We start from the raw sequence: 27,414 nt of genomic DNA on the forward strand, positions 1-27,414 counted from the left end.
CGGAGCTACCTGTGACTTGTCTCCTCCCAGCACGTTGACCATGACCTCCATGACGGTCTCGTGCATGCCCAGCACCCTCATCAGGTTGGGGTGTTGGTAGAACACCTTGTTGTTCATGATGTCACTGCAGGCAAAAGTCAAAGACGGATGCCACCGTCAACACAACACACAAGGTCAACAAATGTGTTGAAATGGCGCAATATCAATTCATTCAAAGTCTGACGTTTTTGTTCAGGTGTGCTGACATACGACCAGTCGATTCATTAATAAATGAACAAAGTTTTATCCATCCATCAACGTTTTTCATCAAATACACCAAAATCAAAACTTTGGGTTTTTAAAACACTTTTGAATCACCCCGATCCGATTTTTAGCAGCAGCAGCAACTAGCCCAGAAACCAAGCAAAGACCCGCCCGGCCGAGTCATAAACCCGGAGAGAACCGGCACGGAGGCCCGTACCCGAGTCCGTCGATCATGAGCTTCTCCTCCTCCTTGCCCATGCGCACGGACAGCAGCGAGCGGATCTGGCCCAGCGACGCCAGCAGGTTGATGGTGTCCTGCACCGACACGCCGCTGATGGTGTAGCTCTTGCGCATGGCGCCCAGCAGCTCGCCGATGCTGTCGTACTGCCGCCGCAGCAGGCTGAACATCTTACGTACCAGCTCCGGGTCCTGGATCTGACACTCCTGGGCCCAGCACACCATGGTCTGGGAGATGAGCTCCTTCAGGTTGGCTGAGGAACAGAGTCAGAGGACCACAGTCAGAGAACCACAGGGAGGGAAAAACAGAGAGGGAACCACAGTCAGAGAACCACAGTCAGAGAACTACAGTCAGAGAACCAAAGAGAGGGAAAAACAGAGAGGGAACCAAAGTCAGAGAACCACAGTCAGAGAACCAAAGTCAGAGAACCACAGGGAGGGAAAAACAGAGAGGGAACCAAAGTCAGAGAACCACAGTCAGAGAACCAAAGTCAGAGAACCACAGCCAATTCCATTCCTATGTATTTCCAGTACTTTCTGCTGTGACACCAACAATTCCCGTCTGGGATTAACAACATGAAAACATCAATAAATAGTATATACATATATATATATAAAATGGTTATAGACCAGGAGTGGGGGGGTCATGAGGAAGAGGAGCGCATGATATGGATTGTCAGAAGGGACTGGGGGAAGGGAACCAACAGAAGGGGAACCACAGTCAGTACACCCAGATAGGTGTTTAATGGGTGTATCAGTTGTCGCCGGTGAACAACAGCCAAGCTGCTGCTGGGCTGATACAACAGCTTGACTTATGGAGCTCATCTTCTATGCATGCAATTCAAATGGAGACGTTTGAAAATAGGAAGAAAAAACACTAATAAGAGAAAATACTGTTGTTTTCGTCTCTTCGGTAATGTTGTAATATTTTCTAGTAATAAGTGCCATAATCCCCTGGTGGATTTGACAGGGTTAGCAACATGATTATATTATTCTCTGTATTGTTTTGCATGTGAAAGCAGTTGCACCATCGTTATTATGGTCCATCTAGGCAAACACCCCAAAATTGCCCCCGATTAATCATCTTAATGAGAAACCTTAATCCATTGTATTTATTTCTTGATATTTCTTTATTTTCATTGTATTGTTAAGCACCTTGTATTGCAATTGAGCAAAAAAGGCGCTATGTAAATAAAGTTTGAATGATGACTGATTGATTAATGGATGCGAGTTACTGACTAGGTTGATACCTCCCCATCTTTAGTCTTCCTAAAGATGAAACTTTCCAAAGTTGAAACTCTATATGTATTAACCGCAAAGTCTATTTCCCCTCAGTCGTAACATTGGCCCGCTGAACACAATGAACCCAAGGCTCTCTGCTTCCCACTGCAGCAGTGACTGCAGTATTGTGGATCTTCTGGTGTAGAGATGGTTGAATCCATTCCAAACGCAATGACTTGAATACTCTATGAGGTCAAGCTGTCTTGAACCTTTATTTTTCCATGTGGGCATGTTGCCTTGACAATGTGTAATGATAAAATCTCAATCAATATAATGAAACATTCTCTGAGATGTACGAGGCAAATATCCATTGTGCTCCATAATATTGCGAACGATGACATCTTATGATGACATGATTGCAAACACAATTACCATAGGATAAGGTGTCAGAGGTAGACTGGCCTTCTGAGAGCTCCCTCTATTATCATGTCGTGTTTTATAGCTTTGCCTTTCAACAAGATAACATCTGCAGAGGTGACACTTACTGCTGTAGCCTCAATCTATAGGCCATTTCACGCCCATTGCCACCTGTCAGGCACATATTCTACCACACACACACACGCATGCGTGCAAATACACATACATGCACACACACTTGCACCCGCACAAACACGCTCACACACGCCCACACATGCCAACACACAGCTACTAGATCACAGTTGAACGTTCCTGTTGACTGAGTACTACCAGTACAACTCATCTTTAAAGCCTATTAAAAACACACCATGTATTTCAAAGACGCACTCAGCGATGCAATAAAAGCGAGCTTTGAAAATAACTTAACAAGGAGCTCCTTAAAGGCATTGAAGAGGAGCCAAACCTAAAGCCGGCTCGCTCATTTCATTCATCTCTGCATCCCCGCCTCAGAATGGGAGCTAATGAGTTGTAGGCTATGTGAACAATGAGCCATTGTCCCACGAAGGAAAACACACACGCTCCTAGGAGCTCATTCAAGAGGAAAAAGGCACTTGTGCATCTTCAGTGGAGCGGAGGAAAGACGAAGAGGAAAGGGAAGAAAAATGACTATCTGGGTATTAATAGCAGCGTACGGTATTCTGCTTCTGCAGCTAAACGGAGACATTTCTTTGGACAGCTCATATGTGGGTTACCCTTAAGGCTTCGTTAAACCTGGATCGATAGGCTGCCTGACTGTGTGTGTGTGTGTGTGTGTGTGTGTGTGTGTGTGTGTGTGTGTGTGTGTGTGTGTGTGTGTGTGTGTGTGTGTGTGTGTGTGTGTGTGTGTGTGTCTGAAGCGTGTGTATACCGGAATGGCTGTGTAAGAAGAACAGTAGGAGCCCTTGTGAAGAGTGAGACACATCAATTTGAAGAGGCAGAGCCATACCATTGATTTCCCTGTTGACTTCAAAGTGCCCCAGTGTGCGCCCCCTGGTGTCTGCCTATGTGACCACGTGTGTTGATGGGAGCTCGTCGAAGGATCTGGTCCTTAGGGAGTGTTCAATCAACCCAAGCCGAGGCTGTGTATAATTGTGAGGCGCTAGCACGTGAGTGATACGGTACGATATAGGTAGAGATAAAGAGCGAGAGCAGGAGAGAGAGAGAAAGAGAGAAAGAGAGAAAGAGAGAAAGAGAGAAAGAGAGAATCGTTAGGTTATAGATCCTGCTGCTCAGGAGTCACAGGTAGACAGCCATGCTCAGAAATGAGACTGCATTCCTCCTTACGAGCACAGGCGACGAGACACACACATACACACAACATCCCCCCAACCCCCAAACACACACACACACGCACACACACACACACTCCCACATGCACCCACATATCTTTGAATGATTTCCCCCACTAACGTCATACGCTCCGGCAAATCTTCCCTGTCTTGAGTGTGATAAAACGGCGAATGCTAAACCATTCGTAGCATTACGGCACACACACACACACAAACGCACGCACAACCCCACACACACACACACACACACACACACACACACACACACCACTTTATCAGCGGTGCGTGACAATCTATTGCTCCGCTCGTATCTGGTATCGCACATTAACCACGCTGCCTTTGAGTAATGGCAATGGCCATGGTGCCTATTGTATCTTTGAGGGTTCCTGGGGTCCCAGAAGACGTAATGGAAAGGAGACGCCTCTTCCAAGGCATGGTGAATAATCTGACTGGGCTGGGCAGGCTCAACTCCGGACGGAGCCGTGCTAGCAGTAAATAACAGCGCGACAATAGCTGCCCATTGGCTGCTGTTATAGCCCCAATTAGCCAAGGAAAGGGAAGCGCCAAGGTACATGATGAAATGAACACACTGGAACGTGAAGGACACACACAACCGCAACGGCGCACACGTGCACACATAGCCAAGCGCAGACGCACGCGCACACGCACAGAAAACAGAGGAGGCGATCGCTCCGATAAATCCATTCCTCCAATAAATCAATTGAGAAACTTGGAATCAAAAACACCTCTGGTGGAATCATCAGCGAGAACAGGAGTGGATGTGATACAACCGAAGCCTTGGCTGCCAGCACCGACCGAGCCACCAATCAATCAGCCCTCACCCAGCAGCACCCAGCCAGCCGGCAGTCTCTCACTGAGGGAGAGGTCTGCCCCCCCCCCCCCGAGGGTGCTTTCATAACGTGTGATGAGGTCTGTGGCTTGGGGGGTCTCACTGAAGCTCCCTCCTCTCTTTGTGGAGAGATTGCCTTTCTGCTGCCCCCCCCCCCCCCCCCTCGCCTCTCTTCCAGCATGCACCTCAGCCATCAGAATGCACACCTGAAAAGGATCTCCTGCTATACCTGCTGCCTGCATCGCACGCCTCCAAGAAGGGAACAGAAGACAATAAGACAGTGGAGAGAGATGGGACGATGTGTGGATTCAGTGTGGCGGCGGAGAGGTATTTTTGGCATGCCTCTGAGTGCCCTTTTGAAAAAGGTGAGGTTTTTTCGATTGGGCGCTTTTCTAAATGGAGCCTCTAAACACCACTCTGTCCGTCATGGTCATCAAATGGCCGTTTATGCTTGCGACCGGTCTCTGGTCACATAGTGTGTGTGTGGAGGACAGAGGAGGTCCGCTGGCCTGCGGCACGTAAATTGCAGTCGCCATCTAAACTCGAGGTCAGGAGAAGGTAGGGCCTGCCTTGGCGACAGACGTCACATCATTTGTATATCGGTAGCATCATAACGTAATTGCCTAAATACTATTTTGGCAGAATTGTGATATCTAATCTATCTCTACTCTCCTAACGCCGCTGATCCACACAGTGCCTCATTGGCTATATCCTCAGCCAATCAGAGTGCTTTTTACATTCCATAATCACCTTTTTGATGCTAAATACGAGATCAACCGTAGAACATGACTTCGGCCATTATACCATGAGGCTAATGATATGCGGATCAATGACATCCGTCCTGGCGCTCGCGGTGAGCGGCACTTGAGCGTGAACCGAGCGGCGTCTGGCCGCATCACCTCGGCGTTACCGCCATCTGTTTGTTAATGAGAATCTCCTCTCTGCTTCAACCGGGTGTGTGCGTGTGCCGCCGCGCGTGTGTTCCCCGGGGGCCCCGGGGCCTCGAGTCTAATCAGGTGGAGGATCTGGAGGGTCTAGCGCCTCGGTGCTTATTGCGCTCCGCTCTCTCCTGTCAGCCTGACCTGGAACACGCCTCCTTAGCCGTGTCTCACCGTGGCGCCGGCACACACACACACACACACACACACACACACACACACACACACACACACACACACACACACACACACACACACACACACACACACATATGTGGGTGTGTGTGTCTCTGTGTGTGTGTCTTTGAGAGTGTGACTGTGTTTACGTGCAGTGGGATTCAACTCCATTTTTTATAATTTATTAAGTTCCTTATGTTGTGTATTATTCACAAAAAAATAAATAAATCATTCTTTAGTGTGACCTACACAACATTGGAAGCAGTCAACATAAAAACTGCTCTGTCCTTTAAGCCAGGCCGATGTGTTGAGATTAATTTATATTATAAACTTCTTTATTTAACTATTGAATTGTAATATTTTTTTTAAATAAATATTTTTTTATTTGCGATTTGCATATCACGTTCTATTGCATCGCGATTTCGATTTGAATTCCATTAATCATTCAGCCCTAAAAAGAAAAACGTGAAAGATGGTGCGATCTACGAGAGAGACGCAGAGGAACTGGCCTTACGAGGCTTTTGACGGGATAAAAAACAAGTGGTCAGTAAAATAAAGAATATGTTTTTGCACTTGTAAATAGTTAGTTGCGTTTGTAGCCTACACTCAGACGTGAACTAATTCTTGCATGCGGGTGTCTTCATTCATAAAAAAATAAAAACATTCGGGAGTGTGCAAATTATTCTAAAGAGGTCTAGACTCCGTGCGCAGCCTCGCCTTCTCGAGTGAACAAAGAAAGCCCGTGCCGTGACAAACTGGGTATTTTTGATCAAAAACTCAACTTCACTATCGCACCAATGTGAACCGCAGCCCCCTAGCCGTCATGTTTAATTGTTTAATGGGAAAGAAGGGTCGCATGGACTATACGTCATCCAGCTCAGGTTGCGTAGCCGTGCTTGTGCGCGTGTCGCTCATTGGCATCTGTACCGTGGCCTGAGCACACCTCTCCCAAGTGTGCTCAGGCCAAGGAATTGAAGTGGACTTGAGTACGGTTGGCGTGCTCACACTTGCCAAACGATCTAGACTTGAGCACGGTACAGGTGTGAAACGGACTTGGGCACGGTACAGATGGCTTAGTGTAAGTGCGCCCTAAGAGAGAGAGAGAGAGAGAGAGAGAGAGAGATTGGTTTTAATTCGACTGCACTGCACCTTGTCCAGATCGGGCTCCTCCAGAGGGCGGGAGGAAGGGGGAGAGACAGAGAGAGAGACAGAGAGAGGGACAGAGAGAGAGAGAGAGAGAGAGAGGGACAGAGACAGAGACAGAGAGAGAGAGAGAGAGGGACAGAGACAGAGACAGAGCGAGAGCGAGAGAGAGGAGGCCAGTGAAAGGGCTTCAACTGCCAACATGTAGTGAAGGATAACAGGGGATGAGGAGGAGAGTAGGTGGCAACGAGGGCAGCTTTCTCTCAGAGCTGAAATTGCCAGACGCCTCCCAGAAGGGTCTGGGATTACCACTTTAACGCGACCCAGTGCTGCTACATTCACTAGCCCAGCTTCAGTACAACTATGAACACTTTCACTGTTGTGTTAAGGGAATCAGAAAACATAACTAATCAGGTCCCTGGGGACAAATTAGAGCTAATTTCCCAGCAGGTCAGGTTAAGAGGAAAAAAGAACGACGGGTATTAAAATAAATGCTTTGGTTATAAGCTTTCATTTAATTTCCACGCCGTATTCTATGGTGTTTATCCTTAGTATTAACAAGCATGCATAATGCAAACAATAATACTCAGAAACATACACGTACATACATTTCATTGCTAGCTAACAGTAGCACTAGCATGAATTCTAAGCCATTATCGGCAGCTCCTTACATGGTGCCGTTTCCTGCATCTCCGCCGGCTCCTTCTCTGCCTTCTGCTGCTGCCCTTTGATTTTCTGAACGAGGGCCAGAAGGCGACCTTTAATGGACGTATCCAGCGCCTCTTCCTCTTCCTCCATCGGGATTCCTTTATGCACAGAAACACACACGTTCACACACACACATACACACGCAGACAAAAGTGCACGAACAAACACATACGCACACCCACGCGCACAAACAACCAACACATACAGCACAAACAAATGAGTTCACACACAAACACACGCACACACACACACACACGCACACACACTCACACAAACAAACACACACACGCACACACACATATACACACACAAACACACGTACAAGCACATACAACAGGGACAATCTTATTAAAAACGATAAACAACTGCAGACAGTAACAGCCTTGCGTTGGATATGACTTTATACGTCTATATAGTTTATGTACGATCATATATATATTTATATATGAATCCATCTCTTCTAGTCGGTGCTCTGCGGGGCGCCGGAGCAGATGAGGGCCAAGCGGAGAGAGCGGTCGTATCTCTGTTCAGCCGCAGGGACTCCAGCCATTCAATTATTTATCCAAACATCAGGGCGTCTGGCCCATCTGCAGCGGCACCCAACACCCCACACCTCAGAGGGACGCACACACACACACACACACACACACACAAACAAGCATGTACGCACACACACATACTATGCACACACACACACAAACACTATCCTGTCACCGAAATCAAAGGGCCTGACAAAAACGACCGCAAGGAGTCGTTACTATTTCCCCTGCACTTAATTGAGAGTGAAAACACTCAAACCCTTTGATGGGGCGCACATTAAAAGACACACAAATCATATCACACAGCTGTTGGCCAAGACGTCATTCACGGTATTTCATAATTTAATTTGCAGCTGCTCCCACTGATAAACAAAGCAGGACAAAAACAGCATTGGAGTGCGCCTCTATTTTGCAATCATTCATTCTACGTAGGAGTACTGATTAAACCAGCTCGACTCCTCCTCAGACCTGACCATGAGACCATGAGACCATGAGACTAACTTAGAGTCTTAGTTTGGTAACCAAGCATTGGGCAACTCCAGCCAGGGAGGAGGGCCCTGGGTCATGAGCTCTGGTCTCATTGGGCGACTCCAGCCAGGGAGGAGGGTCCTGGGCCATGAGCTCTGGTCTCATTGGGCGACTCCAGCCAGGGAGGAGGGCCATGGGCCATGAGCTCTGGTCTCATTGGGCGACTCCAGCCAGGGAGGAGGGCCATGGGCCATGAGCTCTGGTCTCATTGGGTGACTCCAGCCAGGGAGGAGGGCCCTGGGCCATGAGCTCTGGTCTCATTGGGCGACTCCAGCCAGGGAGGAGGGCCCTGGGCCATGAGCTCTGGTCTCATTGGGCGACTCCAGCCAGGGAGGAGGGCCGAGGGCCATGTGATGTGATCTGATTGGCTCACCGCAGTGGAGGCGGAGCTCATTGTGGAAGTCATACAGCTCCTCCTGGATCTCCTCCGGACATGGGCAGTCATCCCCCGTGCTGAAGTTCAGCAGCATGTTGATCTGGGACGCACAAACACACACACACACACACACACACACACACACACACACACACACACACACACACACACACAAAATCAAACACACACACAAGGACTCAAACGCACATGCACACACAAAGACCACACAAGACCACACGTGCACCCACATTTCCACACGTATACAAACCAATCACGTCCAGACCACACAAAAAATACAAAAGCCATTGTTATGGATGATATTATATCATAATAAAACATATATTACGCAACACATTGGGATGTATAGAGAGGTTAGGCAGTGTCACTATACCAGCAGCAGAGACACACAGCTCTGGTGGAGCCCGTCACCCTGGGTGACTCAAGGCCTCCATGACACGCCGTTACATCAGTACAGTGGCTGTGAACCACCCCACTTCGTCACCAGATGAGACCCTCCAGGCGCGCGTGTGTGTGGGTAGTGTGTGTGTGTAAACCTCTGAATGTTTGTGTGTTTGCCAAAGATGGAATATCAGGATTTATTTACACAAACGCTTGCTCTCACACGCATACACGCACACACAAACATACACACGGGGAAGGCTTTGGGGAACACTTAGCGAGATAAAGACAGAGATTGACAAAAGCCCACTCAGATTTGTTCTGGGCGAGTGGCGGTATGTGCAAACTTAAATGAGCAAAGAAAATGACGCAAAACCCGAGGGAAGTTAAAGGGGTGGGAAACCAATGACCCATGCATGTGGAAAATGACCAAAGTGACTTCAAATATATCTCCACTAAGCCCTTCACACTGTTGCACCATTTAAAGGTATTGAGGCCCCATGCTTCCATTTGTGTGTATGCATTAGAGGTTTTTCTGTGCATGTCCTAGTGTGTGTGTGTTAAGAGGGACAGAGGGAGGGAGGGAGAGAGGAAGAGAGGGACAGAGGGAGAGAAGGAGAGAGGATGTATATATATATATATCTATATATATAGATATATAGATAGAGTGAGAGAGAAAGAAAGAGAGTAGCAATAGTGTTCATCATGACCTAAAGGGCTTCAGTAAATGTATCTCTCTCTTGCTCTTTGTCTCTCTCTCTCTCTCCCCCCCCCTCCCACCCCCCTCCTGGCCTGATCTCCCTCCATTCCATCATTGTGTATGTTGACGTGACAACCAGAGTCGGCACTATAGGTTGGACGGCCGTAATGAGGTTAACTGCAGCAGATGTTTGGTCTCAGTTGCCACGGTGAGGCGGGAGAAGAACTGGGCATGGGTTCAAAAACACAGGCCTTCACTGAGTTATGGGATGGGGACAGCTCATGGGCCAAAACTGCTAGCCTTTGTCCTTCTCGCGCCGTGATTCTACTACGGGGACGAATCAGGGCGATCCTTAATCTTCCGCATTACCTAAAAGACACGGGCGGCAGTCCCGCTTTGGACATTCAATCACTCACCGCAGTGAAATTGGGATTTAAGAGAAACAATTACTTTTAACTTTAGCTGCAGTTCTGCCTTTGAGAACATTTGCATGAGAGCCACAACAGACGATATTGTGCTTCCACTTTTGATTTAAGTTAAGACCCATTTCCCTGGTTCTCGATTGATATTTCGGGGAATTGAGTTGTGAGTAAATGCTGTGCCCACATTGCTCCTCGGTGGAATCCAATCGTTTGTTAGCGTTGAGCACCCGATTCATCTGCCGTTTCCCCCCCCCCCTCCTGCTGCTTTGTGTACACCGCCAAACCATGCATCTGCTGCTCTCTGCCACGCCGCCGTCTCACCTGCTCCTGCGGGGGCGAGCGGAACTCTTTGGTCTTCCTGGCGGTGACGGCGGCGGACATGTTGAGCGCCAGCATCAGCTCGTTGTAGCGGAACTTCTGGTTGTGCTGCAGCTTGGAGACAAAGTGGTCGGAGAAGGAGGCGATGGCCTCGATGCGGTGCTTCAGCTCGCAGTCGCAGAAGTAGTGGAGCAGCTCGCAGATCTGCCATGGGGCACACACGTACACACGCATCATAACACGTACACACGCATCATAACACGCACACATAGGGGTTTAGGCACACAAAAACACGCATCATGACATGCAAACATAGGGAGGCAAACACGCATGCATGAACACATGAAAACAGGGGCAAATGCACACGTGCATCCACACACACAGGGGCAAATGCACACGTATACATCCATAAACACGCACACACAGGGTCAAATAAACCCGTACATGCACGCACAGGTGCAAATGCACACACACACACATGCAGGAAAACGCACACATAGGCAAACGTACACGTACACGCGCATCATAACACGCGCACACAGGGGAAAATGTACACGTACACACATGCGCACGGCATATCATACATTTTTACTAATTTTTACTAATTTTACTGCTACTGGTCAAGTCAAGTCAACTACACGTAAAGTCATTCATAAGAGCTTCACAGGCCATTTCTTATGGCCTTATATTATGTTTGCTTCTACTTTTACTATTACCACTATTACTACTACTGCTCAAAACCCGAATACAATAAAACTGTTAAATCAATAATGACTTAATTATCGTTGTTTAACATTCAAATTAACCTCAAATTAGCCAACAGTGAATAAAACCAGTTGCTTTTCCCATCGGATTCATTTGATGAATGATTCTTGCACTGTTTGGGTCGCATATCCAATGTTGAATGCAACTATTGTACAAAACGTGTGCGTCCATTACCTGCCGCTTCACCGGCTCCGGCAGCCTCTTCTCCAGCAGCCCTTTCATCGGCTGCCTCCCGTCCTTCCCCGCCTCCTCCTCTCCGGCCTCCACAGCCTTCCCCTCCTCCCCTTTAAGACCCTCCTTCTCCGCAGGCAGGACGGCAGCGGTGTCGGCGGCGGCGGCCTCCGCGGCGGCAGCGGCAGCGGCGGCGGCGGCTTCCCGCTCCGCCCCCGGCTCCCCGAACACGGCGGGGTCGATGAGCAGAAGGATCTTGTGCACGTCGCCGCTGGCCAGCACCCCCATGGTCAGCAGGGTGCTGATCAGCCTCAGGATGGGCACAAACTGGTACTGCACGCTGCCCCCCACGGGGTCCCGGATGTGGTGGCCCCCGCCCTGCACGGCCTCCGTCAGCATGCTGATGGCCTTCTCTTTCAGCGCGTCCAGCGGGATCTGGGGGCTGTACAGGTGCTGCTCCCGCTTGCTGCCCACGAAGCACGGCGGCGCAAAGTTGAGGCGGGGCTTGAGCGAGGTGCTGAGGCCCACGCCGGGCGGCAGGTGGCGCTTGGAGGCGTCCGAGAAGAGGCGGATGGAGCGCGTCTCGGGGGTGACGGGGATGATGAACTCGTTGTTCATCATGAGGCGCGCCTCGCGCGCCGTCTCCAGGTGGATGCTGATGAGCACGCTGTAGAAGCCCTCGCGCAGCATGCCCGACAGGTACTTGTTGTCGATGATGTAGAGCAGCTGCGACTGGTCCAGGTGGCCGCAGAGGGCGTGGGCCACGCGCGTGTTGCCCAGCGCGCACAGGGCGCAGTAGAGCTTCAGCGTGTGGTAGTGGAACTGCTGCATGTCCTGCTGCTCAGACAGCTCCATGATATCCACACACCTGTGGCGGGGGGGGGGGCGATTCGGGGGGGTTATTGTTTTATTTTCTCAATATTATATTTGTTAAATGTATATTTATTTGATATATATTTTTATTATTACATGTATTATTTATATATATATATTATATTAATATTTCTTGTTTTATTTATTATTTATCTTTTTTTTTTTAAGATAAGCGAGGGGAAGGCTAAATGGTGTGGAACCATTTGGGGTGTTAATGCTAATAGCTGTGATCCGATTGAGCTCCATCTACAGTGAAAAAATATTCCAATTGTTTGCCATTCATATTCAAACGAAATGTGTTGTCGATGCGTGTCGGCGTGTTAAGGTGTGCACAGTGTTCATTAGTCAATATGCAAATGTAAGTGTGTAAAAAAAAAAAAAACACAGAGGGCATCACACATATACAGATAGTCTGTGTGTGTGCGTTACTGTGTTCTTTGCGTGCGTGTGTGCAGACGTTTTATAATCTGCTTATTTACATTAAGACACTGCAACAAAACACACAAAATAAACAACATAAATGTGAAATACAGAGCACAGCAGGCGAGCACCCACAGACCACACACACACACACACACACACACACACACACACACACACACACACACACACACACACACACACACACACACACACACACACACACACACACACACACACCTGTTCTCCTCGGGTATGTGCACGGCCAGCATCTGCAGGGGCTCCACACACTGGACCATCCAGCCGTGCCTCTCGCTCACCCGGCCCGTCTCCACCTTCAGGAAGCTGTTGGGCATGCGGCTCCACAGCACGGCGCTGATGGACTGCACGTCCAGCCGCGGAGGGCACTGCGACACCGGGTTCTTGTGCTCGCTCTTAAAGATGGCCGACGACAGGGGCATGGTGTTCTGGGAGCAGGAGGGACAGAGGAAACAGAGTGGAGAGTGGTGAGTGCGTTGAATGGGAATAGGAAATGGAATGGAAAGTTGAATGGAGCTTCCATTTGGAGAGGGTTAACATAACCTATGTGGCCTGCCCTCTCACTACTGAGAGTGCTTCTTTACAAAAGGATTCATTGGAAAATTACTCATCCATCCAAGGTAGCACGTTGATTATTTCTATTAATAAATGTGGTCCGTAGAAAAATAAGGTTTCTTTTTTTTACAAAAGACGGTGGCCGCGGTAAACAGGGGCCTCAGTGAATGCCGGTCAGGGGCCCGTACCTTGATTTTAGTCAGCTCAAACTGGAAGAGGTTGGCGCTGGTGGGTCGCACAAACACAGCAGGGAAGAGCTTGGTGTTGGGTTCCACCTACACAGCAGAGGGGAGCGGTGAGTGGGTGTCGCCCAGCGGACGGGAGCACATGGAACAGCAAGAGAGCATGACTTATAGGAAGTGGCTTGGCTAGAAGAAATGATCAACAGTGTGTTTGTGTGTGCGGATGGGTGTGTGATGCTGTGTGTGTTTCCGTGTGTCTGTGTATGTAAGCCTGTGTGTCTGTGCAGGAGTCTGTGTGTGTGTGTGTGTGTGTTTGTGAGCATGAGTTTGTGTATGTGTATGTGTGTGTATTTGTGTGCGCACACGAGTGTGTGTTTGTGTGTACGTGTGTGTGTGACATGTCTGTGTGTGTGTGTGACATGTCTGTGTGTGTGTGTGACATGTCGGCGCGTGTGTGTGTGTGTGTCTGTGTGTGTGTGTGTGTGTGTGTGTGTGTGTGTGTGTGTGTGTGTGTGTGTGTGTGTGTGTGTGTGTGTGTGTGTGTGTGACATATCTGCGTGTGTGTGTGTGTGCAGCCGGATGACTCAGAGGCTCTGTGACTTGGTGTCACTGGGTCTGTGAGGCAGTGGATACCGGAACATTGCATTAACCAGCGTCTTCCTGAGAAATGGTGGTTCTTAGGGTGTCAGGGAACAACGTTTGTGCAGGCAGGCGTTTAACTCGTCATTACACACGTCACAAGGCTGGGGTTTTAAATAGCACAGTCACATGAAAAGCGCATCATTAAACCGAAGAAGAATGGAGACCAACTATCTGTAGAGCAAGCCGAGGGATGGATAGGATGTATGGGTGGATGAAGTGATGGAGTTATGGAGTTATGAATGGGTGAAGTGATTAATGGATGCAGTGATGAATGGATTAAGTGATGAATGGATTAAGTGATTAATGGGTGGTTGATTGGAATAATGGGTGGATGAAGTGATGAACGGATAAAGTGATGAATGGATGGGTGGATGCATGACGGTAGAAATGGATGATGGACAACTGAAAGAATGGAGGGATGAAAGATGATTGGATCACAAAGCGGCCGGCTGGATGAATGGATGAACGACAGTCCTCAAGGGCCCAACCCCCCCCACCCCCCCCCACCAGAAGTAGCAGCAGGGGACGTGCGTGGGGGTACTACCTGGTAGGAGGTGGCGATCTCCTTGCCGTTGACGGTGAAGGACAGCAGGCCGGTGGCCAGGTCGATCAGGCAGCCCACCTCCAGGTCCACGTTGCTGCTGCTGGAGGAGTGGGAGCCACTATTCACCTCCCCGGCCCACACCATGTAGCAGTTACTACGCCTCACCCTGCCGCCGCCACGCCAGGAGACCAGGGGGAGAAGAACAGGGGTCGAAGGTTACAACAATATCAACATTAGAAACACCATCGAATATTGTAAGCATCACAGCATAATTTGCGAAATCATATTTTAAGGTTCATCTTGTATTTAGCATCAAAAATGCCTAAATCAAATAGACGACTTAGAAAGATAGTGCTTATGGAATTTAAAAGGAATCTGATCGGCTTAGGATACAGTCAATGAGACAGAGTGAATCACCAGCATTAGATTTGGCCAAAATACGACTGAGGCAAGTATGCTATAAGGCTAACGATATCAAACATGGCCATCAAAACACAAGAGCAGCCTTTAGCCTTTTTCCAATATACTATAGAGGGCTGGCTGGACTTTAACTGATGATGCGCTTCTCATGAGCAATGGTGAGCATTCAGTTTGACATTCAATATTCACCCTGTTTTGCTTCCTAATCTCAATAGCTCATTAAGAGCCGATTAGAGCGATTAGTCTTGTTTACACATTGGACACGGTTTCACACATATTCCTTCCAAATATCAAGGACACAGGATGTCCTTGATATTCCAATAAGTGTTGACTATCAACATCAGCGATTTAATGGTGTGAAATATTATCCATAATTCAGTCCTCAGACCAAGACAAATCTAAATAAATCATAATTCAGGGAATTGTCAACTAACATCAGTGTGTAGCGCTTCTACCCAAACCTCCATTACCCTTCTTGAATCGGCTTTCAAAGGTTATAGAAAAGACGACAATAACAAACTAAAATGTTGAGAACTCGCTGTACTCTGTGTGCATGGCGATGCATTTCATACACGCTGCAACCCCGGAGAGACTCAGCAAAGGTTGGCAGGTTTAAACTTGGATGCGCGTAGCAGCGCGGTTTGGCCCGTGCGGCTAAAGGTGTGAATGGAAGAAGACCAAAGGTGCGAAGAACAACATCAACAAGAGAGATACAATGTTTGTCTCTCCTAAGTCTTCTCCGATGTTGACATTGAGGAGAGGTCATTTGAATTTCCGCTCAAAAGATGGACTCACGTCTCGTGGACCCGCCCACGCTCGTCGCCCAGGGTTACCGTCACCGTGCGGTTCTTGCTGAGGTTGTAGTTGTTGCTGAAGTAATGGTAGTCTGGGGTCACCCAGCCCACCCACACGCCCGCAGGCTCCTGACCGGCGAACACACGGACCGAGTGGTAGTACTGGAGGAGACACAGGCATCCATACACACACACGCACACACGCAGACACATACACACACACACAAATACATCAAACACACAAACTCACTCAAACACACTCACACATAAACACACACAAACACACACACAGTATAACGTCAACAGGGAGGCAGGAGATAAAAACACATATTAAATGAGGAATTGAACGCTGGACTTAATACCGTGGTGATGCTGCTGTAGTCCACTCTTCTGGCTTCTTCCCCGTGCTTCACAGCCCTCAGTGGGTATCTATGGTAACACAGAAAAAACACAGTCATCAGGACCAAGGATCAGGGCCCCGTTTCCCGAAAGCGTCGTTAGCCTAAGTGGATCGTGAAGTGCGTCGAAAGGGCATCGTAGAGTTTTCACCGCGTTTCCCGAAAACATCGTGGGGAACGAACGTCTTGAAAACGCTCGTAGCTAACGAGTACTCCAGGGGTGCTCTTAGGTACTCGTAGGACGCTAAGAGCATCGTCAGCTATAGCCTCAGTGGCGACACCATCGGACATTCCGTCTATTGGATGCGTTTTATTAAAACGCATTGCGCCTTTATGTTCTTAGTTTGGTAATTAATAAAGATTATGAATTAATTTATTAACAAAGATGTTAAAATGGCCAAAATAAAACGGGACAGTCCAGAAAATGTTTGCGCAGGCAGGGCACTCAAAATGTGTGAGAGAAAGTGGGGGGATTTGTGCAGACTGACATAGGCTACTCATAAAACGTAGCATAAAATAATGTAAAAAATAAAATAAAATTAAAAAAAATAAATTAAAAATAAAGAAATAGAATAAATTATAAAAACCAAGCAAAGGAGCAGGCAAAAGGCTGGGATATGGTGGGGATTGGTCACGTTGACGGGAATGTTTAGTGACATGTGGGAGGGTGGAGGGGGTTAAAAAAAAGTCTCAATCACTCTTCGACGCGCATGAAAACCAGCCGCGTAGTTATGAGGGAGGCCGTCCTCACACCGATCTTCCTCGTCGTCATCGTCCTCAGCGTCCTCCGGTTCAAGCAATGCCACCCCAGCCTTAGCTGCAATGTTGTGCAACATAGCCGTCACACATATCACGGCGCATGACTTGGCCGGCGAAAACTGGAGCCCTCCGCCTGACCTGTGAAGGCATCTAAAGCGCAACTTCCACCTCCCGATCGTGCACTCAACGATGCACCGGGCCAGACGGTGGGCATCGTTGTATTCCTCATCAATACATACCTTACCCTATTTCCGGAGGGGCTTTTATAGCCAATCAAATTATCAATCAAGGAAACCCTTATGCGGAATCAGATTAAGTCGGCTCTCTTTGCAAAGCATGTTTCAGAAATCAGCCCATTAAGATAAATGTAGTTGTCACACAAGCTATTTTTAATTTTTTGTCATATGGAATTATTTCAGGGGGGAAAATGCCGTGAAACGCACAGTGCATTCAGGATTAGGACTGATATATGTCGGTTTCAGCCTAATCAATTGTGTTTTAATGTCTTTAGCATTCATATAATTGCAGTCTATTTTTTTCGTAGGCTACTCTGCTGTTGTCCTTGATGGGGATATATTTTAACCCTTTTTAACACAATTTTCCTGCGACATTCCTGCGTCTCCCCCTCCTACGGAGCCCATTTCAGCACCGTGTCAGTAGACAGTTACAATCCTACGACGTCGTGAGTGCAGCGAATGCGCGTTCACGTTAAGAGGAGTTTCGGGAAACGCTCCAAAGAAATTATCGATGGATCGCAAGATCCATCGGGAGAATGATCGTACGAGCGAAGATCCATCGTTATCGGGAAACGGGGCCCAGGACTGTAGCAATACATTTAGTGTGTTGTTATAGTTATCTTGAATGTCTGTCTGCTGCACAACGTACAGGACAGGGGAGACGGACAAGGGGGTGGGTGGAAAGACCACAGAGGAGGCACTGTTGCATAGGACCACAGGTGGGAATCGAACATCGGTCGGTGCACGCACAATCGCATAGGTTGTCTTTTGAGGGGGGTATGTGTTTGTGTGTGTCAGTGTTTGTGTGTGGTGCCGTGTGTGTTTGCGGGTGTGTGTATGTGCATGAGTCTGTGTGTCTGTATGTGCGTGTGTGCGTGTGTGTGCATGTGTGTACATGAGTGTGTGTGTGTGTGTGATGTCGTGTGTGTTTGCGTGTGTGTGCGTGCATGTGTGTGTGTGTGTGTGTGTGTGCATGAGTGTGTGTGTGTGTGCACGTGTGTGTGTGTGTGTGCACGTGTGTGTGTGTGTGTGTGTGTGTGTGTGTGTGTGTGTGTGTGTGTGTGTGTGTGTGTGTGTGTGTGTGTGTGTGTGTGTGTGTGTATGCATGAGTGCGTGACTGTATGAGTGCGTGACTGTGTGTGTGTGTGTGTGTTCCACGGCAGTCCAGACCTGTGCTTGACTTTGAGGGTCTCCTCCTCGTGGACCCCGTTCATGTCGGCCACGGCGCTGGTCTTGAAGAGGGAGTGGAGCTCCACGGGCATGCTGAGCCGGCAGAACACCATGTCGGCGTTGCTGTTCTGGGTGCCAAAGGTTTTGTGGGTCACCTTCAGACAGGGGGGGCTGTCGACCGTGCCGTCGATCCTTGTGATCTGCCCCAGGGAAAACCCCCAGATACAGACGTTGTTGCATCTTTTAGTTGGACTACAAACCCTGAACCCTGTTTAACGTGTTGGTCCTTAACGTTAAGGGTCCTTAAACCCCCAAATAACGTCTAAAGTTCTATTTTGATGTTAGAGAAAAATTATATTATGTACAAACTTGTTAACGCAGTGACACGAGAAGGCAAGTCGAGACATTGACATCCATTTCTATTTATTTTTCTTTCTCAGATTTACTAGCACTCAAACAATGCTATAAGTTACACTTAACAGGTGGCTTAGAGCGCCCCCTAACCCGGGGATTCCACCGGACGCGTTACGGCCGCGTTACGGCTGCGGCACGGAACGGCTGCGACTTTGCCCTGCTTGCATTTCCACCGGGCGCGTTACGGCAGCGCAACGCTGCCTTGCGAGCCAGCCGTATTCACGCGAGATCACGAGATCACGCGAAAATCCTAAACCTAATGTACTCACCTTCCACTCCCAAAACTACTGCAATTAAATGCCAGGCTTTGTCCTTTCTGACATTGTCCTTATAAAAAGGATGATTTGAGACCCTTTGATTGATTGACTGCTGACCTGGTGCCACCGGTCATGACGTAATAATGTTGATGTGAAGTTGTGATAGGCTACATGAGCTGAGTATTGTGTTTTATTTTGACCGGATGCTCTATGGCTTTTACTTTTTCACTTCCTGCCCTGCTCGATCTGCTCTGTTGAAATTGACGCGGTTCAGCAACGGCTTGCGGCAAAAATAGACATGCTACGGAATGATAGCGCTGCGGCATGGCGAGCCGCTCCTGGGACGCTGCTGAGACGTTCCGTAGCCGCGCCCGGTGGAAATGGTCTCATTGATTAGAGTTGAACCTATCTGCTGCGTTGACCGCGGCCAAGACATGCCGCAGCCGTAACGCTGCCGTAACGCGTCCGGTGGAATCAGGCCTTGAGGCAAGGGAATAACAATGACTCCAGTTGACTATCCAATGCATCCATAACAATTTCTGTGTTCAATTTTACTCAAATCCACAGTTCACCTCCCCTTCAACACGGGGCCGAACCCCGACTCACCATGAGGTGATTGTGGTCCTTGGGCACGTTGACGAAGGTGGGCAGGCGCTTGCTGAACCACATGGTCACCTCCCTGTTCATGTTGACGGCGAAGGGTTCAAATCCCTCCTGGAGGCCACACATGGTGTAGTACCTGAAGGAGCTGGCCTCCTTGCCCAGGTTGATGCGCCCCACCTGGGCCAGACCCAGGCTGCACACGGGGATGAATCCTGGGGGTGAGCCCGAGACCAGGGCAGGAGAGAACAGTCAGATAGATACGGGGGAGCTGAGATGAATAAGACACACATACAGACTCACACACATACCCAGACACTCGCACACATACACACACACACATAGCAGGGGGCTTCGAAATCAATCCTTAGCCTTTTGTGGAAATAGCCAATTTGCGAGCATCACATTAAATAAGGGTGATTTGGGAATGGGGGGCCACTTATGTTTCACTAATTTCCCCCAGCAGGGCATTTCTAGGTTACAACCTCAGCAGGCCTGTCAGCACGCTGGCTAAGATCCTCTCCGGTTAAGATGTGAAAACCACACGTGTTTGACTGCCCTCATTCACACGCTCAGACTCAACGACACTGTCTCCCACGCAAGAGCCTTGACCTCACATCTGTCCGCTGTGGGACCTCCAGACAGAAACACACACACACACGCGCGCGCACACACACACGCCCTGCCTACCGTCTTCGGTCTCAAAGTCGGCGAAGCAGAGCTCGGAGCCCTTGTTGGTGATGAGGATCTCGCCGTTGAGGGTGAAGACCATGGACTTGTCCTCCATGTTGATCATGCAGCCCACCACGTCGCCAGCCCGCCAGGAGCGGCCGAAGAAGCGGCTGCCCATGTTCAAGCGGTGGCCCTGGGCACACACACACAGGGAAACACGTACTGTTAACACCACATTATAATTGAGTCAGAGCGCTTTCATCCGAAGCGATTCACAAGTGAGGCGGAGGACAATCTCAGAATAGAATCAATAGAATCAAAATAGGAGCAACTACAGAAAAGGAAGGAGAATAATGTAAGGGCTTCACAAGCTTGTTTCTGAGAGAGTCAACTGGACAGTTCAATTAAATTAAATTGTATTTGAATAGCCCTTAATCACAGGTAAAGTCACAACAGGCCATATATGTATGACACCCCCTGACCCTAGCCCACCAGAGGGAAAGAAAAAACACCCTTAATAAGCAAGGAAGAATTCTTGTGAAGATACGCAGAGTGGGGGATCCCTCCTTCAAGGCATGGTCAGGATGGCAATGGGTGCCGTAATTGACGTACATACAAACATACGGGCAAAACATTTTAAAATCGGTAAGGAGAGTCCAGGCATTCAGATGTAGTAAGAGACAGACTGTATTATGGAGGACACTATCACCAGAGGGCACAACTCTAAACCCAGAGTGCATAAGAGGTGCATGGCAGAGACACAGATTCCTAATCTATGTTTGTTGGGATGTAATATCAGGAGACCACCGCCCCACGCTCACGAAGCAGAGCGCTGCAGGTCTCCATCGTGCCTTTACGCAGCTTAATGAGCCGCCTAATTCCTTCTTCAATCAAAATCTAATTTTAATTAGGGAGGGTTTAAAATATCACCGGTGCGCTGTCATAAATTGTGCAGCACCACAACCAGATGCATCAAAACCCAAAATCGCTATGGTAACGATGACCAACGACCGGGGAAGAGGGGGAGGGGCGCGTCGCTCTCACCCGGTATCCGTCGAACACGAAGGCCAGCTCGTCGGTGCCGAGCTCCAGGTCGGGTTTGCAGTCGGGCCGCGCCCAGCCCACCCGCATGTCTCCGCCCGTCACCGCCTCGAACTCAAAGTACCACTTGCCGGTGCGCACGGCGTAGGTGCGCTCCACCCGGAAGAAGCGGATTTTGTCGATGGTCAGCCGCTCCACCACGTGCCCTGATCAGGGGGGCAGAGGGGGGATACGGGTCAGGACAACAACACCAGTGGAGAGCTGATATAGCCCCTCTGTTCCTTCACCCGACCGCTGTGGGCTTGTGTTTGACTTGGCTAACTGCCGTAGAGTTAGCCTCATAGCATAATTGCCTAAGACATATTTTAAGGTTCATCTTGTATTTTGCGTCAATTTCCCAAAGTCGAATAGATGACTCAGGCAGATAGTGATTTTGGTATGTAAAAGCACTATGATTGGTTTAGGATATAGCCAATGAAGCAGAGTGAATCAGCAGCGTTAGGAGAGTAGAGTGAGGTTACATATCACAATTTTGCCAAAATGTGACTTAGGCAATTGTGTTATGAACGATATAGAGTCATTGCTGATTAGCTACTTAGCTATTTTTTCTTCAAGGCTGGGATTCACAGGCTGACATTTAAGAGGCAAGAGGTGGGTGAGGGATCCCACCCAGGTATCCCAGCCTTAATCCAGAGCCTGGCGTTAGAACAAGCCTTGACATTATTACTAAAAACAAAAAGGCAATTTAAGGAAATGGAAGGAGAGAACATGAGAGCTCTGCAATCAGTGATAAGTGGGCAATACGTGGACTTGGCAATTACAGCATGCATCTGCACAATGAGTATTAGTGTCAAAACGTACTTCGATTTTCACTTCAGTGGAAAACGCTTTTTGCGTTGTCAGCATCGTAAATACTACAGAAATCTCAGAGTACATTTAGACCGTAAAGCATACCTCCCTCCTGGTCGGAGGGCTCGATGTTGTAGCCGTAGCCAATCAGAGTGCGAATAGCTTCTCGCAGGCTGTCCCGATTGGACTTCTTGGTGCGCTCGTCCAACAGGGCGTAGGGCACCAGGCGGGGGTTGCGCTTACTCTTCACGTCCTGCGTCGAAAGACGACAAGAGTACACAGTCAATTTACCACCCCGTTCACACTTCGTTCCAACATCGTACACAAGCTAATTGTTGGCTCGGACAGGGGCCAGCTCACCAACATCCGCCTGTTCGCTGAACCACCAGGCTGCCCGAGCCTTTGATTGAGCTGCTAATTGTCTGTGGGTTGCGATTACTGCTCCTCTTAATACATTGTCTTTCACCCGTGACCTTTAGCTGAGGCAGGGCTGGCAGGGCGCGCTTAATATATGGACACGGCCCCGTTATGAAATATTTAACGGCTTGTTGCCCTTTATTGCAAAGACATCCCGTGCCAGAGTGGGGGGAGCCGGCCGACATGCAGCGGAGAAATGTCAGCGCCACGTATGAGTCCTCGCTCCGAGCACTACTGCTTTTTCAGTGCATGGGATTTAAATCTATTATTATATTTTAAAAAGTTACAATACTGATATATTGTTATAAAACTGAAATTGCACAAACGTTAAGTAAGAAATCTCTTGAAGCAAGAGGTTATGCTTTTTCATTTTCTCCTCATTAAACGGAAAATTCAAGATTTTTCTCCCAAAGAAAACAAGCCTGAAAGGAGCGCTCTTTATGATTCTGCAGTGCTGTCCCATGGTTATTAATAAGATGAGTTTATTATTCATTTGAATTGGTATATATTTTGCTTAAACATCCTGCAGGCCTAAGCTAACGATTAAGCCAAAGAAGAGCACACTTACCGTTTGCTATCTAATATATAAAAAAAATATTTGGGATGTATTTTAGTTTCAGTGTATGAGTCTAATTTCAATCATACCTCAGCATATGAAACACTTGCATTGTAGGACATACACAAAAAGCTAATATCTCCAGTCAGTCAGTACGTTTGCTATTGTTCATGCAGCTCGAAGTGTGAAGGCCTACTGCAGCTCTAAATGAACTACACTATCCAACTTCCCACTCTCCCTCAAGGCTTGGACTACAACAGAGTCGATTCAGATTCATTGTCCACTAGTGGACCAACTTGTTGTGGAGTTACCAATCATTAGTTAATCCCTATTGAACCCGGGTAGATGCAGTCTCTACATCATTATGACACCCAGCCCCACTGCTGAGCCTATGCAGAAGCCAAGGGAATGGGGCATATCTTAATCTGCTGATGAGATCAACACTGCTTTAGTGGACTTGTTTCCCTCTCAGAGACAGAAATCGTCGTTGGGTTTGCTCCCTACCTGCTGGATACCGTAGGTCCATCCCTGCTTGATGCGGTCCTTGGCCCACACGTTGTGGGCGTTTTCGGCCAGCTTGTCCACCAGAAGCTCTTGTCCCGGGGTCAGCTTAATGTCAGACAGGTCCAGAGGGGTTGGCTTGTAGCCGTTGGACATCATATAGCTGAAGGGAACAGGTTGTTTATGTAACAAAAGACCATTTTGTTTATGCAATTTAGAAAACAATTTAAGATAGTCAAGATGAGCTTTTTGGTAACTTTTGGGTCTTTCGTAGGGATCATTTAACTATGTTTCTGTTTGTAAAACCTACAGTGTGCAACTTTTTAACGCATGGTCTCATGTAACCAATATTTATGAAATTTTGTAGACTAAACAATGAATCCCTATTTATCGTTTGATTAATCGACATGCAGTGGCCCACCAAGCCAACGCTGCAGGGCAGCCTTCAGGATGAAGAGGTTCAATCAGGGAGGGGACCCTTACTTCTTGGGGAGTTTGATCTTCTTCAGGCTGTCCTCAGCACCGGGGCGGACCAGGAGCACATGGCACCCTAACGCCATCAGGGTCCTGTTGGGGGGGGGGGGGGGGGGGGGTACATCTGTATCAGGATACGACTCACGGTAACTCTGATCCAAAACACAATTACTCGTCCACTGTGTACGCTTTGGTGTGACAGCTGGCCTTTCTCTGGGTCACACCGGCTCAAATGGTCTGCATGATTCATCCTGCAGATCTGGGAGGTGAAATGTTCCCAGAGTGTGGGAGCACTCTCTGCCAATGCTCCCACACTCAACAGCCCGCCAATGCACATCCGCTCTGCCCCATCCCTGCCCCAGTTCAAAAAGCACCTCAAAACATTCTCTTCACCGAGCCCTCTGAACCCTAACTCGCCACTCCCCCCCTTTTCCCCCTCCTCTTTTTGTTAAGCAACCTTGGATAATATGAAAGGCGCTATATCAATTGAAGTTATTATTATTAAAGCCGTGCTTTGGCAGCCGACAGAGGCTACAGTGCAGGGCTTGAGGAAGCAAAAGCGAGACACGGTGGGCAGTCGTTCCTTCTTTCTGTTTCCTCTCAATCTGAACCATTCAACGGCTTTCCAATAGACAGGAATCAAACAAGATGCATCTTTATTGGCTGTCACTTGTTTGGCCGTATTTTAACACCAAGTCTGCAAACTCTTTCATCGTAAATATCTAGCCCATCGCGAGCCCTGACATACTTGAGTGTTTCCGACGACATCTGGAGGTTGTAGTTCTTCTCGGTGTCAGGCAGCTTCGAGAAATCCACCAGGCATGGGTGCTGACGCTTGTTATCCTCCCTGATCTGAGTGGGGAGAGAGAGAGAGAGAGAGAGAGAGAACGAGAGAGAGAGAGGGAGAGAGAGAGAGGGAGAGAGAGAGAGAGGGAGAGAGAGGGAGAGAGAGGGAGAGAGAGAGAGAGAGAGAGAGAGAACGAGAGAGAGAGAGAGAACGAGAGAGAGAGAGAGAGAGAGAGAGAGAGAGAGAGAGAGAGAGAAGACAAACATCAACATGAACCATCTCTATTTCACCACCTTGCCTGCAGTGATGCTTTCAAAGCAAATCTAAAATAATACTTTATCTCTATAGGAAAGTAATACAAATGAAAGCAACACAGAAGACATATATAGACATATGAGGCATATATATATATACAAACAGCGACTCACGCATCTCAAAGTCAAGGTTAGGAGAGTGAACACACAGGAGGGTGAGGAGAGAGAAAGAGGACAGCGAGGGGGGGGGGGGCAAGAGATGTAGGCTTTAAGGACAAGGTTCTACTTGCTTGTGGTGAGAGGACGAGTCTAGGTTAGAGGACATTATGAAAGCACAAGGCGAACGGAGGAGCATGATTTCTTGGCGAGGAGGAGGGGAGAGGTGTGTGTGTATGAGTGTGCGTGTGTGTGTGTGTGTGTGTGTGTGTGTGTGTGTGTGTGTGTGTGTGTGTGTGTGTGTGTGTGTGTGTGTGTGTGTGTGTGTGTGTGTGTGTGTGTGTGTGTGTGACTGGAATAGTGAGTATAAGGGGCGTCATTCCTGTGTTGAGATTAACTCTCAAATCACCCCTTTGGCTGTGCCCTTCATAAGAGGGGGCAAGTGTGTTAAAACCAAGAAAACATGCAGGACGGTGTATAGGAATGTAGTTGTTGTGTTTTTTGTGGGTTTATTTTCCAATAAACACAAGCCAGCTCTTTTGTAAATAGTACAAGAACCTCAAGGGTTCTGTTATGGATAGAAATCTCCTGTGGTGTTCTGGGCCTGGGCAGAAAAAGGAAAAGGCTGAGCCTGAATTGAATCTGAACTATACAGTGTTTACTTTACGATTTACTGTATTTATCGTGTTTGTCATTTCCCTTTGTTACGTTGACAAATGCATTTCGTCACCTTAAAAACAACTACTCAAGCAGGGTAGTATTTCTGCATCTAAAAGCGGCACCTTCTCTGACCCTCTACCAAATCACAGCGTCACAGCGATGCCTGGACAGCTGTCAGATCCACTTAGCTAATGTAAATGGGGCGCGAGAAATGATGTGGGAGCAGAATTGTGTTTTAATGAAGAAGTGAGTCAGAGCCTAGCTTATAAGACGGCGTGTCTTCACACCAAATCAATGAGGGGAGTTGGGAAGGGTATGCACCCAAATTAAATATCTGTCTGAAAAGGAAAAACATACAATGTAATGTTTATCTGTATTATAGACATAAGAGCTGTGCCTCATATTGTTACTTTTATTGTAATCTGCACATTAGTCTAAATAGGTCACTTTGGCTTTCGTTTGCCAAAATCAAACAAACCAAGAGAGTCTCCGAGGTCTTTTGCAAGAAATTCCCTTTATCAACAGAGGTTTCCGTATCAATTTTTGGATTGATTGAACTGCAGTCCTTGTTTGATTCTTGTTGTATGCCTGGGGAACTATTTACGGTAATGAAAGTTATCCTCTTGGTTTGTTTCCACAATGTAAAGCCAAAACCTACTACTTTGCAGATTCTGTGGAACAATATGTTTGAATTCAGAATTCATGATTCTAAAACACAGACTCTAGAGTCTGTTGCCTAAACACAGTATACTACGCAGAATATATTATAGATGGCACAAAAAGCACAAAACATCACATAGAATGGAAGGATATGTTCACTTACCCTCTTTTATTTGGTTTGAACCGCAAATTATAAGAGAAAAAGCAAGATGACGTACATTTTCTTACGATTGTTAAGTTAATTTCATCTCTTATCTCATATTAAACGAATTATATATATAATTTATTTTATATTAAACATTTTTATATTTATGTCCTAGAAAGGAAATGACTCAGATTGACGGCACATTATCAAGTTATGTGTGTAAGAAGTGAAGAGGGGGGGAAAAGAAAAAGGAATTGCAACAAAGCAAAAGGTACTTCTTACCTTGCCATAGGACCAGCCTAACTCTATTTTATTCATTCCCCAGAGCTCGTGAATGTTCTCCGCCAACTTATCTCGAACCTTTTCGAGATGGGGAGGCATGATAATCTGAAAGATAAAGAAGTTTGAACGGATAAAATATCAAACAAAAGTTCACAATGCACTACAATGCAGTTAACT

General features: G+C 47.8%; 1 protein-coding gene across 1 annotated transcript in view; it reads right to left on the reverse strand.

Annotated features, from left to right (window-relative positions):
- LOC130382113 (ryanodine receptor 3-like) overlaps window positions 1-27,414 on the reverse strand; it is a 111,008-nt gene that overhangs the window by 46,916 nt on the left and 36,678 nt on the right. Inside the window, exons 21-41 of the mRNA XM_056589722.1 lie at window positions 27,238-27,342; window positions 26,974-26,976; window positions 25,042-25,145; window positions 24,303-24,386; window positions 23,823-23,982; window positions 22,451-22,598; window positions 21,500-21,702; window positions 20,474-20,648; window positions 19,790-19,998; window positions 18,513-18,712; window positions 16,312-16,378; window positions 15,951-16,111; window positions 14,736-14,901; window positions 13,556-13,642; window positions 13,014-13,240; window positions 11,484-12,348; window positions 10,548-10,748; window positions 8,703-8,805; window positions 7,226-7,360; window positions 461-734; window positions 10-124 (exon numbers count right to left, since the gene is read on the reverse strand). Coding sequence (XP_056445697.1) covers window positions 10-124; window positions 461-734; window positions 7,226-7,360; window positions 8,703-8,805; window positions 10,548-10,748; window positions 11,484-12,348; window positions 13,014-13,240; window positions 13,556-13,642; window positions 14,736-14,901; window positions 15,951-16,111; window positions 16,312-16,378; window positions 18,513-18,712; window positions 19,790-19,998; window positions 20,474-20,648; window positions 21,500-21,702; window positions 22,451-22,598; window positions 23,823-23,982; window positions 24,303-24,386; window positions 25,042-25,145; window positions 26,974-26,976; window positions 27,238-27,342 — 3,792 coding nt within the window. The remainder of the gene's footprint in view (window positions 1-9; window positions 125-460; window positions 735-7,225; window positions 7,361-8,702; window positions 8,806-10,547; window positions 10,749-11,483; window positions 12,349-13,013; window positions 13,241-13,555; window positions 13,643-14,735; window positions 14,902-15,950; window positions 16,112-16,311; window positions 16,379-18,512; window positions 18,713-19,789; window positions 19,999-20,473; window positions 20,649-21,499; window positions 21,703-22,450; window positions 22,599-23,822; window positions 23,983-24,302; window positions 24,387-25,041; window positions 25,146-26,973; window positions 26,977-27,237; window positions 27,343-27,414) is intronic.

Source organism: Gadus chalcogrammus, chromosome 5, assembly GCF_026213295.1.
Source record: "Gadus chalcogrammus isolate NIFS_2021 chromosome 5, NIFS_Gcha_1.0, whole genome shotgun sequence".
Classification (NCBI taxonomy): Eukaryota; Metazoa; Chordata; class Actinopteri; order Gadiformes; family Gadidae; genus Gadus; species Gadus chalcogrammus.